At 53.6% G+C, this 16,714-nt stretch overlaps 3 protein-coding genes across 3 annotated transcripts; 1 reads left to right on the top strand and 2 right to left on the bottom strand.

Annotated features, from left to right (window-relative positions):
* Nucleotides 1-384: 384 nt before the first annotated feature.
* UV8b_02757 (uncharacterized protein) lies at nucleotides 385-1,941 on the top strand (the record flags this gene model as incomplete). Its single annotated transcript, XM_043140255.1, has 2 exons — nucleotides 385-789; nucleotides 901-1,941. The coding sequence occupies 2 exons, from the start codon at nucleotides 385-387 to the stop codon at nucleotides 1,939-1,941; spliced, it is 1,446 nt and encodes a 481-aa protein (XP_042996189.1).
* A 1,877-nt stretch (nucleotides 1,942-3,818) lies between these two features.
* UV8b_02756 (uncharacterized protein) lies at nucleotides 3,819-6,014 on the bottom strand (the record flags this gene model as incomplete). The annotated part of the gene is made up of 4 exons (XM_043140254.1): nucleotides 3,819-4,294; nucleotides 4,453-5,117; nucleotides 5,195-5,332; nucleotides 5,446-6,014. 4 exons carry the CDS (start codon nucleotides 6,012-6,014, stop codon nucleotides 3,819-3,821), a joined length of 1,848 nt encoding a protein of 615 aa, XP_042996188.1.
* Nucleotides 6,015-15,419: 9,405 nt separating this feature from the next.
* Nucleotides 15,420-16,654, bottom strand: UV8b_02755 (uncharacterized protein; the record flags this gene model as incomplete). Its single annotated transcript, XM_043140253.1, has 3 exons — nucleotides 15,420-16,150; nucleotides 16,247-16,346; nucleotides 16,526-16,654. The coding sequence occupies 3 exons, from the start codon at nucleotides 16,652-16,654 to the stop codon at nucleotides 15,420-15,422; spliced, it is 960 nt and encodes a 319-aa protein (XP_042996187.1).
* Nucleotides 16,655-16,714: the final 60 nt, after the last annotated feature.

Below are 16,714 nucleotides of genomic sequence, written 5' to 3'. Positions count from 1 at the left end.
GCTCCGTTGGGCCAGGGCGAGTCCTGCTTACTGCTCCGATTTCCGATCCACGATCCCGTAGAACCGTGGCGTCCGCAGGGCATCGTCAGGTCGAGTTGTACCCGAAAATAGATGGCCGTTGATTATCAGTTAATTGTCAGCAGACTCAGACTCAGCAGACTCAGCACACGCCATGACAGTTTGCCCGAGCCGCGCGACGGGAAAACTGCAAGCGACCTCCGGATGGGAACATAAAAGGCTTCCGTCGCCCAACTTTTGAACGACACAGACACATATGAGGGATAAGAAAGAAGACGGGGAGGGAGAAAGAGAAAAGAAACGCGCAACATTCTTGGGATGGGAACCAAGACGTCGACCACCAACTACGACTGTTGACCTGGCATCATGACTCTCCGAGTAACCTGTGTTGGCGCTGGTTTAGCCAGTCTCACCGCGGCTGTGGCCCTGCGCAAGCATGTGTCCAGCATCGTTCTTCTGGAAGCAGCAGACAGCTTTGAACAGATGAATATCCGAGCTGCCGGGCTTGCTCTACTTCCCTGCGGATCACGCATTCTAAAAGACACCCTTGGCATTGACCCCGTCGAAGACATCAAAGCTATACCGATGCAATCCGTCCTGGAGCTTGGATGGGACGATGGATCCGTCAAGCGAGAAAATGGACCGCTACCCCCCAACTGTTACACGGCTCACAGAGGAGCCGTGCTCGACGCACTGGTGAAAAAGGCAACGTCGACGGATGGGGAGGGACCAGCAGCCCAACTGCTGCTTGGCAAAAAGGTGGTTGAAGTGGTAAGTAAAAGGGGGGGAAGGGGGAGGAAGAGGCAGGGGGGGGGCAAAGAAGGGGAAAAAACACACGCACACACACTTGTGCCGCTAACGTGATGGGGTTTGGGCTTTTAGGACGTGGAATCCGGCAACGTCACGACAGAAGACGGGTCGGTGTACGAAAGCGACGTCGTGGTGGGCGGCGACGGTGTGCGCAGCGTCACGCGAAAAGCCATTGTCAAGGAGACCATCGTGGAGCCTTCGGGGCTCAGCGCTTACCGATGGACCATGGCCCCCGGCGACTGGGCCCATCTTCCCGAGAGGTTTAAGGAGCGCATCAAGGAGCTCGTGTCGCCGGCCAACAACCACCTCAACGTGGTTGACTCGCGGGAACGGCGCGTCGTGACGTACGGCTGCCACGCGTCGGGGCTGATCAACGGCGCGGTGCTGCTGGCAGACTACGAGCTGCGGCAGACGAGGGAGGACTGGGCCTCTGCTGGTTCTCTGGAGCACCTGCGATCCCTGGTGGAGGACCTGCACGAGCCGATGCGGAGCCTGGTCAGGTGCGTGCCGACGTGCGGGCTGTGGCAACTGCGCAAGCAGGCGCCGCTGCGGACGTGGTACAAGGGCAGGGCCATCATCCTCGGCGACGCCGCGCACCCGATGCTACCTCACCAGGCCGCGGCAGGCTGCCTGGCCATGGAAGACGCCGAGGCGCTGCAGTACAGCCTGGGCCAGGTGGGCTACGAGCCGGAGCGCGTGACGGAGGCGCTGGCCAAGACGTTCTGCCTTCGCTTCCTGAGGTGTTCGGTGGTGCAGCACATGGCCAACTCGAGCACGTTTGGCAACGAGTTTATGGACAAGGCGGCCCGGTGGTCGCTGGACAAGGCGCACGGGCGGGACCGAAACGAGGGCCAGGGCCAGGGCCAGGGCCAGGGCCAGGGCCAGGACCAGGACCAGGACCAGGACCAGGACCGCGACCGCGACCGGGAGGACATGGTGCCGGTGGCCAAGAGCGGGCTGGACGACGTGGTGCAAAAGGACATTGTGGCCAAGGTCGAGGAGACGGCTGCAGCGTTTGACGTGAGGGCTGCATCGGCCTGGGTGACGGGTTACACGCTCGAGGGCTTTGTCAAGACGGGGCAGCAGTGGATTCTGGAACGACCGTATGTGTAGGGGGGGGGGGGGGGGTAAAGCCTTTGTCTTGTTTTTTTCCAGTCTTTGTCTTTGTCTTTTTTTTTTTTTTTCTTGGTCTTAATTTCCTGTGTCGTCGGCTTCGTCATGTTTGTCACGCTCTGCCATTGTCATGTTTGTCACTCTTGGCCAGCTTTGTCATGTTCGCATCGTCCTCATCATCATCTTCATCTTGTCGTCTTCTCGCCTGCTCACGCCCTCAAGCAACATCCGAGCTCCTGGGCCGCCTCGGGCTTGACGGTTGCATCGGGAGGGTCATTGTCGCCTTGTCAAATGCGCTGCGCTGCGCTGCGCGTATGGCACGCATTTGCATTTGCATTTCGGTCGTCCATCGCCCCCCGGCTTGCCTGCCACTCAAGCAGGGGGCCCTTGTTTGGCACAGTGCGCACCCCGCTGAGGCACTGCCTGCGGCATCCTCCCGGGTTAGTCCCTGCAGGTTGTCCCCCGTCTCCGCGCCCGTCCCGTAGATTGATTCGACGCTCTTGTCGGTTCTTCTTCGTTTCGACGACTTGCCTCGCCCACATCGTGTCGCTGCAGCAGCTTGTGCTGTGGCTTTTGCCTCTTCCAGCGTGCATGCATGTTTCGCATGTTTCGCATGTTTCGCAAGCTTCGCTCCCGCCAAGCCCAATCTCTCCATTGGTCGCCAAGCCCGCCCCCGCCCCTTCCCCCACCTTCCCCCCCTTCCCCGCGGGAAAGAAGGGCCCAGTGCTTCCTTCCCAAAACTCAAATCCTCCCTCACAGTTTGCCCTGCTGAGCACATTTCCGAAAGCCTTTTTCCTTTCCCGCTCTACCCTTTTTTTTTTTTTTTCTCACTCTCCATCATCATTGCGCCCTATCCCCCTTTCCAAAGCGGCAAGTCCGTCCCGCGCAAATCGCCCATCCATGCAAATGCATGCAATGAATGCATTGCATTGCATACGTCAAACCCCAGGGGGCGCCTCCACCTTTTTTTTTTCTTTTCCTTTTTTTTTTTTTTTGGTTCCCTTTTTCTCTCCTTTTTTATTCGCCCTCCCCCCCCCCCCCCCCCCCCCCCCCCCACGCCTCCGCCTAACTCTCAGGCCGCGGCCCGGCGCGGCGGTGGCAACAACGACGGCAGGCAAGGCCCTGGGCCGTCCGTCGTGTCGTTGCAGATGAGCAAGCAAGCAAGCAATAGCCACCAGACGCCCGCTCCGCTTATCGATACCCGGAGGAGAACTTTGCTAGGGCCCCAGCCGACGAATGTGGCCAACTGGGGGCTTTTGTAAACTCTATTTCTTCGCGCGGCCCGCAGTGTGGCGCTTTCTCCACCCCCGGTATCCTTCTTTACGTGCGGCCGGTCGGGACCTGGGCTATCCATCCATGGTTTCGTAGTTTGTGGAAATGTGTGCCGCTGCTGGTCGAGAGTGGCTGCCATGCTCATGCCTCCTACTAGCACGGATATCGACGGCGAGGAAAAGAGACTCTGGCTTCGGTGTGACCCTTGTATTCTCCCTCCCGCCTTGGGGCTCAAACCATGCGTACTTCATCGCAACACAACTCCCATGCTGCAAGTATGTAGCAGCACCAAGGAACAATGATTCTCGGCATACGCATGCATCTATGGTAAACAAATGGCAACAAATTCTCGCAAAACAGTGGGCACCTGATACCACAAACATTCCCGTCTAGCCTCTATACCAGTGAAGAACAAAGACAAACCATCTTGCAAAGGACAACAAAAAAGTAGGAAGAGGAGGGGGGAGGAAAAAAAAAGAAGTCCTCAAGAAAAAGAGTGGAAAAAAAAAAAAAAAAAAAGGGAAAAAAAGGAAAACGATTTCATCACGTCTTGACCCTTCATTCGCTCGTTCGACACGCCATTGGCCATTGTCAGCATAAATCCTTCAAAGGCCCAGAGACCCACTGCTAGGATCTCGGTTCGACGTCGGTGGAGGAAACGGACGACTCAAGCCACCGGACGCCGGCATGGGCGCAGGTAGTTGCGGAACAGGGTACTCCCCCATGTTTTCGCCTTGTACCAGCAAGGGCCGGTCTGTTGCCATCTCCAACGATGCCGAGACAGGACCACCGCGCGAATAGTTGCTGCTGGGTGGCGTCATGTTCTGCCTGAGAGAAGGCAAGTGCTGGCTTCTGTCATCGTGCTGATGCGGATGCGGATGCGGATGCTGATGCTGATGCTGATGCTGGTGCTGCTGATGGGGAAGAGACGGCGGCAGACCAACGCTTTGGTACGAGTCCCTAAAGCCAAAGTCCATCGACAGCGGTCCCTCTGTCGTCACGGCCGGAACTCGGCCACGGCTCATGCTTGAGTCTCCTCTCATGCCCGTGACGTTTCCATCTGACGCTCTCCCGGGCAAGTCTGTGCTAGCAAGTTAACGACTCAGCACAATCTGGTCAATTATATCAAGCAATAGTTTTGTCATGACAATGCCGCCCCCCGGGGGGGGGGAGACAAGGCGAAAAAAAAAATTAAAAAATAAAAAATAATAAAAAATAAAAAATAAAAAGCAAGCTTACCAGGATATGTCTGTGCCTCCAGTCCACCAAAGCCGCTTGGATTTGAATGATCAAACTGAGCATTCGAGTAACCGATTTGTCGATCTGGTGCATCAGTTGTGGGACTCTGCCCCTGATACATGCCAGTCGGTGTTTGAACCGTTTCCGAAACACTGCGACAACCCCAATCGCGACCTTGAAGTGGGTTCGAGTCCCTGTACGCAGACCTGCTGGGCGGTGATACGCTCCCGATGCTGCTCGTTGCCGAGTTCCAGTACGCACTACTAGGAGCCCGATATCCGAGGCCAGAAGCTACCGGCGACGAGGCGCTTGAGCCGTATCGGTCGTGGTACAAAGGGCTCGTTGTCAAGGCCAGTTCAGAGTGACCCATCCCTGGCGGCGCTTGTCCAATGTCAATACCGCCAAACGACTGTGTCAGGCCCGTTGGCGACGCATACGACTCCCCACCCGCCCTTCTCATGTCCAGCACCACAGGCCTCGAGCCTCGGTTGGGGTAGGGGCTGACCGTCGGCCCCATGTGTGAGGGTGATAAAACGGGCGCGATTCCGTGAACTGCGCCATAAGGAGAGTGCAACGCTTGTACGTTGTCAAAATCGTCGGGGACCGCCCGCATTCTAATCATTCTGTCTCGATCATCCGCCGTAAGTCTCTTGATTTTCGCTCGCCTAATTGCTTCGAGTAAGTATGACACTTCTTCTTCTTCTTCATCCTCGGGTTCGGGTTATGGCATCATCAATCTCACCGATTCTGGAACCAAACTTGCACTTGGCGGGGACTTAAGCCAGGTATCTCTCGAGACAGTCGTTCCCTGTGGGCAGCATCTGGATGCGGTTGCTTGGCGAACTCGCTCATCAAAAACCTCGTTTGCTGATGAGTAAGCCTAAATGTCTTGTTAGCGAACAACGGGACTTGGCATACATGGACAAAGGGAGAAAAAGAAACCAAACGGCGGCGTCTCTTCAAACTGTCACAGGCGTGGGATCGTTGTCATACCTAAACCTCTTCATCTTGCGCCGAGCTGCGAGTCTCTCTGCGACGGTTTGATGACGTGAGTGGACTCTGTCCTCTGTCCCATCCCCATCATCCTGATCCTCAACATCATATCCTGCTTCTTGGTCAAGGCTCTGCTCCTTGTCCTCTCTATCAGATTGACTAGGCTCGATGACCGAGATTTGGTCACCTTGAGGTCTGTAGTAGTACGCGTTGCTTGAATCCGAGGGCTTGGAAAAAGGAAAGGGTTCAGAGCTTGGATTGCTGCAATGGGTGTAGTTGGCAGATTTGACCACCGAACTGGAGTTGCTTGTTATTGACGGTGATCGCTGAGGACTGTGGCTGATGCTGGAGACTGCGCCCTGGTTGAAATTGCTCGCCTTCAGGCCTCTTGACTGGACTGCGTGGTGTCCAACATCTGTTGCCAGCCTGGCCTTGCTGTTTTGCCCGTGATTCCTGGCATCGACAGAGGAGCGTTGCGGATAGGCCTCGCTGTCAATCTGAGGAACATGAGCATATTGCCCTTGCCAATCTGGCTCCACTGGTGCTGGAGGGAACTGTTTGTCTGACATGCGTGGACTTGAGGAGCGACTGGGTGGCCGATTGTGGTAGGTGAATGACCAAGGACTTGGGTCTCTGGTTTCACAGAGTCTTGTGACAAGCATTTGAGGAACCTGTGCGGTGCTGTTCAGTTATTTCAGCTTATTTTGATTACTTTACTCTTTCGTTTGATTTTCGAGTGGTCCAAATGTGATCGTATTATAGGTGCTGGGGATGTGGTTGAAAACGCAGTGCCCTTAGTCGCCCGAGAGAGGCTGTTGTGATGATTTGAAATCGTTCCGCTACAGAAGCAAGTTGTGGTGTTTCCTCATGCAGGCAGAGTCGAACAAGCAAGCTACTGGGGAGATGCCGTAACACATCTTTGTAAATACTCTGCTCGTGTGATGAGAGAGAATAAAATAACTATTGCTGTTACTTACAAAAACTGGCAACCGTGCTTCAGGATGTTGACATGCATCAACCGCCGAGAGCAAAGAGAAGACGGAGATTTTCACATTCGAGACAATACACGATGCTGAAAGTGGCACCTCTTTGGCAGGGTTGCTTTTCTTTTCCTTTTTTGTTCGGCCTTTTTCTTTATTGACGATGTTTTGATGAAAAAGAAAGATTACAATATCCAGTGGAGATCTTGATGGCTGTAATGTACTTTGAATACATCTATGATGGGAAAGAAGGATAATATATAAGGACACGAGCTGCTGGCCTTGGGTAGAATGCAGGCTGGCTGCAATTTGAGGACAATCCAAAGGCTTGGAACCGGGATGCTGTCGCATTGAATTCGAAAAGACGGCTGATGTGGGGTGAGCGTAATAACCAGCCTCGCTACCATGGAGCAACGGTCGACTTGCTCTGTTTCTGTATAAACACCCGTTGCAAACGGGAGGGAAAAGGAAGGGTGGCGCCTAGACAGGGCTAGGGTCGAGATGCAACGCAAAGGCGTGGAGGTTTGGTATTTAGCCGCTGTTATTAAGTTTCTTGTGAAGCAAAGCTTGCGGTGCGTTGGGACACAAGCAAACGTCACTGCCTTCTGAGTCAGGAGAAGGAGGAGGAAAGGCCGGGGGGCGCGCCGGTGTTGGGTTGGTTTCCAGTAACGGCAGTAACTGGCAAGCCGACAAACTGCAACTTGGCCCTGGTCTCTGCTCATGAGCTGCGGGGCCGACGGACTACAACGTTGGTGGGAGAAAACAGAAACCACAAAGCACAATGCATCGTGTCCCAAAGGAGCAAAGCCGGACGGACCCCTAGACCCCAGGGCCTTGCTCCATGGTCCATACCCCAGTGCTCGAGCTTTCGACCCGGTCGGTCGGCGGTGGATTTGCTTCGTTTCCGGTGACGAGATCTCTGGTGCCAAACAGGAAGCAGGACTAGTCGATGGCAGAGACCTTGACTGCTTGCTTGTGCGAGGAGACACCTTAGGTCTTTCCATCATCTATCCCATGTCGTCAAACACTGAGCCATCCATCGCCCTCGGCTATCTTTCCATGTTGGCCCAACGAAAGCAGGCGCTTTTCAGTCCAGTGCATGGCTTCCTGGAGGGGAAGAGGGGAAGGCTCCATGTACCTCCCCTACAATGGCGCAACGTACCTTCGGGTAGACGCATATCTCTTCCTTCTTCAATCTCCCTCATGTCTGTCTGTATCTCTCTCGATTCGGAAAGCCACTGGATGGATGTGGCCGCCAGGCAGACCTTCTTTGTCCCTCTCACTTCACCTACCCGACGACCAAGCTATTCGGCAAGCGAGGCGCATATTTGGGCTCCAGCTGAATGCGTCCAAACCCTGACTCAATCAGCATTTAAGAAAATGCAATCGCGACCGTTGCTGGAGATGAATCTAGAGGTATTATCTGGACGATGAGTCCGAAGCTTGCCAGTTATTGGTGGGGGAAGGGCGACCTTATCCCAGCCACAGGGCGCAGGCAACGACCCCTTGTAAGCCGACGTCAAGGCGCCGTCAAATGGAACAGACAGCCGCAGTAGCCGTTGCCTCCACGGGGTTGTGCACATGAGTGTGTCCATCATTGGTCTGCCAACGCCCATTCTGAGTTTTGCAATAGAGTACACGGCTGCGGACGTGGAAGCCTTGCAACCGCTTCCGAAAGGCCCCCTCGAAGCCAATGGGAGGTGGCGACGGCGAGCCTAAAGGCTGTGATGAAACCTCCCGTTTATTTTCCAGGCTGCGCCGAGGACAAGTAGTACCGCACAGCTGCCCCTTTCATCGTTGCCATGACAAGAAGGCCAGGAAAAAAAAAAAAAAAAAAAAAAAAAAAAAAAGGTCTTTGCTGCCAAGTCCGAGACTCCTGAGGGGTTAAAAGCTATCTGCTTGGTACCTGTATATGTTGTCAGCCACAGCAGTGGATCAGCTGGGCATGGGGTCGCCAGGTTCACAGTATGGATCACCAGAACAGCCCTCCCCCCTGTAAAAGTGGTTCCCGATAAAGAATGATGAGGCTTAGTCTCGAGCTGTTGCTGCAAGACATCGATTCGTTTTGTTCGACAAGAAGCCACTTCTGGCAAAACTGGAGATCACCCTTGATTCCTTCTTGTCGCAATACCGACAGTCTTGCGCCAGGGAGGAGCCGGCAAAACTAATGGCAGCCAACAAAGCCCACCCTGAGGCCCTAGGAGCTGAGGTTGGTCTCGTTGTCGTTTGCGGGCCTTGCGTAACAGAAATCAAGCAATCCGTTGCAAGTTTCCGCGCCAAGTTTGCGAACAGTGTGTAACTTCCTTCATCTCCTTATCACGGCTGCAAGTAGCACGTTGCTCGGTTGGTAAGTTATTCGTCACCACGCTAGCAACGACGGTGAGCCAGGCGGGAGATTGTGCTGCTAGCGGCAACAAGGTTAAGACAACCGTTGGATCCACATGCAACTACCAGCGCTGGTACCCGTCAGAGACCAATCTGATGCCGCAGAACATGGGTAGGGAATCGTGACTTTGGCGATTATCGGCGGAGGCATGTGTTGCCCTCATGAGAGAGAGCCCTGCTCCCCTGGTCACCATCAGGTGCCTGGTGACAGGCCCTTTTGTTAGTTTCGTTCCGGAACTTTCCAGGGCCCATCGACTCATCCGTTGACAAGATCCAGTGTCTATCAGGTTAGCTATCTCAGTATCGCCAGGCCGTACTCGATGCATTGTTGGCGCCGACGGGAGGAGCTATGCCAATGCACATTGCTGAACAACGAAACGAATAGCGAGAAAAAGACGATGAAAAGCAAGAGAGAGGCAGAGAGAGAGAGGCCGAGAGACAGAGGCAGAGAGAGAGAGGTTGGGGGAACGAGCATGCGAAATTTGACAAGCGACGTGGGTCATCATCAAACTGAATGCCATCACCATTCTCGCGAGTTTGCTTAACTGAGCCTGATGGACACTTGGAAAGCATGATGGGGTCCATGTTTTTGTTACCTTTTGTTTTCCTAGCTGACGGAGATGGCTAGCGGTTCCAGTTTGATTGTCAAAACGGCAAGTGGCTGCTCGTGCGTAGCAGGATTGAGATCAAAAGCCTTCAACCTGGTGGTCCGCTAGACAAAACGAGCGAAATGTGCCCCCTCATGGTGGTTTCAACCTACTCTTGTGATTGCTCGCCCGTCTTGAATTCCTCTGTTCTTCATTTATCCTAGGCCAGTAACCCCAAACCTAGGGCTGAGGGAGAGTACTGCGCAGGCCCTCGCACCGGCATCCCGTTTCAAAATACACCGCAGTGACCGCACCAGCAACCTGGTCGCATGCCGATGAAGTCTCCCACCAGTGGATGCAAGCCTCCTATGTCAAGAAATATATTTACCAGGACCCGCCATTGGCGGCAAGCATCTTCCACCATGGGCACGAAGACGAACAGCGTTGTCGCGTATCGGAAGAGATGCTCTCAAGATTCCAGAAGAGATCGATAATTGCGAAAACTTGGGAGTTGTTGGTGAAGTTGCACTTGATGTGAACAGATGCATTTCATCTTTCGGCAGCACGTGATTTTGTCTTATTTTTTCGGCTTCTTTCTCGTACTGAATTATAATAATCTTCGCTTCGGAATGATTTCGGCGTAGAGCAGCTGCCTCGGTCAAGGGTCATCGTCATAATGCCCACTGTAGCTGGAAGAGGACTAGTCTGCACGGCGTCATCCGACATTCGTTGGGCTTTACCAGACATTTGCCAGCCATTCAGGCAAAGAACCCCTAACCGTCCACCTTTTGTTCATGCAAGGTGACCACCCGCCAGACAAGGTGTCATCTGATCAATGTGCTTGTATTGATACTCACACAACACAGACGGGAGCCCAGAAACTAAGACGTGCCCGCCGAGAATATTCTGTGAACCGATAGATCCGTGGGAGCAACAAGTTTTTACCCGGGCCAAAGGGTATTCCCGTGGTCTGATCGAACTTCGTACCGCCAGTCTATTCCTACTGAAAAAAAGACAGCGAGACATAAAATGGGCCAGTTCCACATCCGTCTTTTGCCAGGTTGAATCCAACCTGGACGAAGGAAGGGTCGACAGTGTGGGTGCGGTACGCCCTGAAGCACGCCAAATGTCTCACGTCCCGGGAAGTGCGATGGTTCCAAGTGGGTAGCCAGGGGGATTCCGGAGTCAATTCGGCCAGGGTTCCAGTTGAGATACTCGGGTCGGTGTTGTCAAGCCGTGTTGCTTGATGCCAAAGGATAACGAAGATGGAGAGCTTCTATGTAGTCAACAAGGTGACCAAGCAGTGTTCCCCAAAGACGAGCCCCGATAGGCTTATTATACGTAAGCCTGAAGGATCAGTCTCAACACAACTTGCCGGACGATATCTAGCAGTATCGCTCGGTTGCAAGGGCTCGGTGTAAGGGCCGAGGTAGGTAGTCTGGTCGTTGCATCAGGTCAGATTAGCGCGAGCGCCAACTATCGACAACCGAGCTAGGTTGATATGTAAGGTTAAGGTAGGTTGGTAGCTGTATGTACCTATGTAGAGGTAGGTATGTACAGTATCTACCTACCTCCTCCTACCTTTGGGGTGAGCGGATCAAACCAAACCAAACCACCCACTGCTGCTGCACACTGAGGCGCGGAGGTCGGTCGACAAGAATGGACAGAAAAATGCGCTGCGGGCTTGGGAATAGATTCCCAAAGCATCAAGATACGCCGGAGCCTTGTTGTCAACCTGCTGATGCATTCAACACAACGTGGAATCATTCTGCCCGCCTTTGCCAGGTCCCATGTGAGCTGTGCGTGCGAAAAGAAAAAAAAAAGCGTGAAGCTGTTGAGTCCCACCGCTGTCGTTTTCCAAAAGGTTGCTGAAACAGCCCAATGTCGAATATTGGGTTGGTATTTGCTTTCACTATGGATTGGAATTCTTGCTTGTAACATCCTATCATGCGATGTTTCTTTCAGAGAAGTGAATCAAGCAAGACTGCAACAACTGCTTTGAGGCCTCGACTTTTGCGACAGTACGTATCGACCCAGACCCCGCAGCACCTTGGCGCTCCTTCCTACTGGTGGATGGTTGGATCAAGCGATATTTTCCTGACTTCAGACTGGGAATCCCCCCCGTCAGCTCCTTCTTTCTTTCTCTTCTTTTTCTTTTTTTCTTTTTTCCCCCTTCCCTGCCAGATCAATTTACTCCGACGTCTTGGTGCGGCAGTGGGAAGCTCGGCGTGGCAGGCATCAATGTTATTGACCGCGGTAATGGCCGTGCAGTGCAGTAATAGCGACCTCTCTGTACCTAGCAGATCTATACATGGGTTCATATTACCGTGCTTGCAGATCTTGATATGTTGTAGCATTTAATTTTCTTAAAATATGGGGAATTCTCATTAATTGTGATAGTTGCCTTGTCCAGGTCCTTGGAACTACCATTGCTGGCTTGCCGTGCTTGCATATGTCTTTTTTCCGTTCATGCTCTCAATGAAACGCTGGAGGCTGGCACGGGTAAATCGACTGGAAGTACATAGCTTGGGGTAGCCTGAAAAGTTGCCTGGATTGAAGAGACCAAACTAGCGACTTGACCGTAACCGTCGCTGAAGGCACATGTAGGTTTTGGGGGCCGAGGTGAGTCTGGAAAAGACATCATTGATGGGGGGCGCTTCAGAGATCTTGGCGATTTCATGATTGACCCGACGCGATGCTGAAACCCCCAGCCATCGCCAGCCAGATTCCTTGTCCTCCACAAGCGCTAGCCAGGCCGCGGGCGGGTTGTTTTCCACCAGACTGGACTGACTGCATGTGCACCTGAGTCCCTCTTACCCGGGTACATGTACTACGCGGTCTGGTGTGTGTACATTACGGAGTACATTATGCGGCCAAAGCATACATGTATTGACCTGTAACATGCTGATCGCTGGCTGCACCTTCCTCCCTACCGATGAGCAGTGAGTGGGCTTCCAGGGATCCTCCTCGGCCAATGATAATGATGTCTGGTGCTACGTACCATCTACAAACGGTAGGCGAGATTTCTGTACGGAGTGCGTCAAGACTCAATAGCAGTATCCTTCTGTTAAGCTACTAATGAAAATCCATAATTCCATCCTTCTCTTCGGAAATATCGGGGATCAGCAGGTGCTCAGACGATGAAATAAATCGTGGATTGGCCTGTTTCCGACTACGTGGATGGTTCAATTCAATTCCCGTTCATCATGCTACACATCAACGTCAACATCAATGTCAACACCAACACCAACACCAACACCAACATCAACGTCGATTCACCAGAAGCTGAAGGCCTCCTCGGCTCCATCCAGGTACGGTACGGTGCGGTGCGGTGCGGTGCGGTGCTGGCCTATTGAAAACCGACGCGGCTGACATGGGCAGCCCTCCTTCTTTTCGACCCCAACCTTAAACTGACGCACGAATTCACGTCATGGAGTCGAGTGTCTTCTCCATTAGATGTCTCAGGATTCGCGGCCAAAAAAAAAAAGCCTCTGTGCTCGACGCTAGGCTCTAGAAAAGCTTTTAGCAGCCAGCGCTTGGTTGGTGGGTGGAAGGCTTCATGTTGGAAGCGCGATCCATAAACCCAACCACCACCCCCTCCCCAGGCTAGGCTAATGCAGCAATTTTCCAGAAGCATTCCGACGGTCCGTGTCAAATTCTTAAGCGGACCCCCTCGGCGATATCCGCTGGTCAAATAAATTAATACGGTAGTGAACGTTAAGGTTAGTTGGTTGGAACACCAGCGAGGTTGGAGGAACATGGGGTGCGGGTGCGTGACTTCACCTCATTCCGCACCGATTTCAGAGGAACTTTGGAACGCCACCTTGCGAGGGAGCAGTCCAACGGCAACCTGAAAGCACATCGCCATATTCGACAACGTCCAATTCACTATGATGATGACGGACTTTGCGGCAAGAAGGTTGTTGGCGGGGAAGAGGGTGGGGGGGGGTGAGGTATAAATCTTGTTGCTTGTTGCTTGTTGTCATGTGCCACGGGTTCATGCCAAGCAAGCATGGCACACAAGGAGAAAGTATTACATGGAGACGGTCAGCCCGAGGGTGAAGGCAGCCACTTGGTGCACAAGTCGGTTACCGCGCATTTGCAGCTTGGCCATGCCCTTTCCCCTGGTCTCCGTTGTTGTTCATGTCATTCATGGAGACAAACGACAATGTTAATCCAGCAGAGCAAATTACGGCACGATTGAACCGACTGGGTCCCGGTGGAAAGACGACAAAAGAAACAGAAAGAAGCGGGTAGGCGTCATGGATTAAGTGCCAAACGCGTTCCAGTTCCAGGTTGGGCAAATGAGGATTCGGTTATTCAGCCGACCACGGACGTACCCATGTCGAAACCAAGCGCAAGCTCGCGGTTAAATGCGAACACTACTCCGTAGATGGGCAGTTACGTGATGTACACCATGATGAAGACGGGATGACGGGTTAGAGGGCGCCTGTTGCCCGTTCTACTGACCGACGGCTTAGTTGGGGCTCGAGTCTGGTACATACATGTAGCATCCAGCTTGCTCACGGAAACGGTAACTGCATGTGCCTACCGAAGCACCTGCCTTGGGTACCAGATAGGTCCTGGTACTGCAGTCGGTCTACTCCGTACACCGTTTGACATCTATGCAACCTGACTAGAATACTTCTCGCAAGGGCCACGTGTCTTGCAACGTGTCTTGGAACACGTGCCTGCCTTGAGTCAAGAGCAAACAGGTACATTAGGTACTGTACATTAGGTACCTACGGAGTAACGGCACGGGACTCGGGCGGTGGCAGCATTTATTCTCGTGCGTGCACTGCCCGGCGCCACAGCGGGAAAAGCCGCCGCGACTCGTCGAGTATGCCGAATCAAGGATTGAACATGGCAATATAGTTAGCGCTGCAGCCAACTACCGAATAGATGAGATCGATCACAAGTGGGCCGGCTGGCCGAGGCGAATGGCCCCAAGACATTAAGCAATGTACGGAATCCGGATGTACTCGACTAGAAGGAGAAGGAGAAGGAGAAGGAGAAGAAGGAGAAGAAGAAGCCGCGCACGCTTTGCATTGCCCCTCGACGACGAAGCGTACAACTCGATGCTGAGAAGCCCCGTATCTCAGCGAAGCACATGGGAGGGAACATGGGAAATGGCCCAAAACACAAAACACCCTGCACCTCAACTCAAGTTCACGCTTCCCCGTTCGCCGCTTCTCTTCAATCCGTGCAATCTTGCGAAAGTGATCCCCCTCCAACCCGCTTTCCACGAGACCAGGGCGTCAGACTGCTGGCTGACTCAAAAGACATCAACAAGCCGGGGCAACGGGATCAGCGCACTCCCTCCAACCCCAGGCCCAATGCACAACAAGCCCCATCCGTTCTCGTGCCGGCTCTGCAGGGGTGGGGGGCGCGCGTAGGGGCGGAAGTAAATACCCATCCACAAATGCTGGGACTTGGCTCTCTCTCTCTCTCTCTCTCTCTCCCCAGGTCTGGAAAATTCCCCAGCCAGCCAGATTGATTGACTCAACTCGACATCATGTAGCAGTCAAGTGCGTGCAAAACATGTAAGCGGGCATTTCTGCACAAACCCCTCCCATCCCCCCCCTTTTCCCCCTTGTCCTCTTACAGATACAACCGTCCTGGGCGCCTATGAGAACCAATGTAGTAATATATGCTCAGCCCGATTCGGCACGTCTTTCCAGCTGATACTACAGGCTTGTGCCGCTCGTGACGTCTCCCTTGTTTCAGTCTCCATACATGTTCCAGCTGAATTGTTACTCTGTCTTCTGTGTGCCTGTGTGCCTGTGTGCCTGTGTGCCCGTGTGCCTGTGTGCCTGTGTGCCTGTGTGCCTGTGTGCCTGTGTGCCTCTGTGTCTGTGTGCCTCTGTCTGTGTGTCTGTGTGTTTACCAAAGGTCTGACTGACTGCTGATTCTTGTTGCTTCTTTTTATGTGCCTCGCTACCCCGTACCGCTGTATCAGCTGCCCCAAAGACTTCACCATTCCTGCTGCGACGGTACAAGCGCCCACGTCGGCCGTGCTCTTCTAGTAATCGTAGAATCCCTTGTTGGCCTTCTTACCAAGCCAGCCAGCGTCTACCATCTTGCCTAGTAGAACGCTGGGGCGGTACTTGGAGTCGCCGGTTTCCTGGTGCAACACTTTCATGATGGCAAGGCACGTATCCAGGCCGATAAAGTCGGCCAGTTGGAGGGGACCCATGGGGACATTGGTGCCATTCTTCATGATGGCATCGATTGAGTCGCGATCGCCAACACCGGTCTCCAGACAAATGACTGCTTCGTTGATGTAGGGCATCAGGATACGGTTTGCCAGGAAGCCCGGCGCGTCTGCCGAGACCGAGGCGATTTTGCCGAGCTTTGTGCAAAACTCCACGGCCGTCTCGAGCGTCTGTTTGCTCGTCTGAAGCCCGCTGATGATTTCTACGCCCTTTTGCACGGGAACGGGGTTCATGAAGTGAGTTGAAATCACCCGTGACGAGGTCGACGTGTCTGTCGGGTCGGACGTTGTAGCCGCCGCGATCTTGGTGATGGAGATGGATGACGTGTTGGTAGCAAGAATGGCATGCTTCGGGCAGATTTTGGCGAGATTGCGGAAAATGTCGAATTTCAACGAGGGGATTTCCGGAACGGCTTCGATGACAAAGTCGACGCTGCAAAGGTCCTCCATGTTGGTGCTCGCTTTCAAGAGGGATCGTGCCTGGTCGGCCTGGTCCTGAGTGATGCGAGACTTGGACACATCCTTTGCGAGAAGTTTATCTGCAGCGGAAAACGCGGACAAAGGAAGCAGCAGTTCGAGTTAGCCAAGTGCATTGCATGTAGAGCTTTGCATCAAAAGCAAAGCAGTCTGCTCACCGGCAAAAGCGAGTCCCTTGCTCAACGCCTTGTCGGAGCTATCAATCAACGCAACGGGCACTCGGGCTTCCTTGGCGGCAACCAATGCAATGCCGAGACCCTACAAATCATGTCAGCATGAAAAGCCACGCTCCTTTTCTCTTTTCCCCGTTTTCTCTCTTCTCCCCTCTGGTCTTCCTTCTTTCCTCGTCCATCTTTTCGTGGTTGCTGTTGCGGAGGTCTGTCCCTCTCCAGGGGCAGTCCGACTGCGCATCTTCTTCACATGTTTCTGCGACTTACCATTTGACCAGCACCAATAACGCCCAGGGTCTTCACCTCGGCGGCATTGCGGCGCTGCATTGTCGTGCAGAAAAGGCGAGCTTGGCGCGCCGCTCCCAGAGCGCGCAATTTCAGAACTGAGCTAGCCATCTCCTCACCTGCTTCTTTCTTTTTTTTTTTTCGGAAGCTGTTGTCGGAATGATGATTGGG

The sequence above is a fragment of the Ustilaginoidea virens genome, chromosome 2, assembly GCF_000687475.1.
Source record: "Ustilaginoidea virens chromosome 2, complete sequence".
Taxonomy (NCBI): Eukaryota; Fungi; Ascomycota; class Sordariomycetes; order Hypocreales; family Clavicipitaceae; genus Ustilaginoidea; species Ustilaginoidea virens.
Note: the sequence above shows the minus strand (reverse complement) of the source record. Positions and strands in the feature narration are given on the sequence as shown.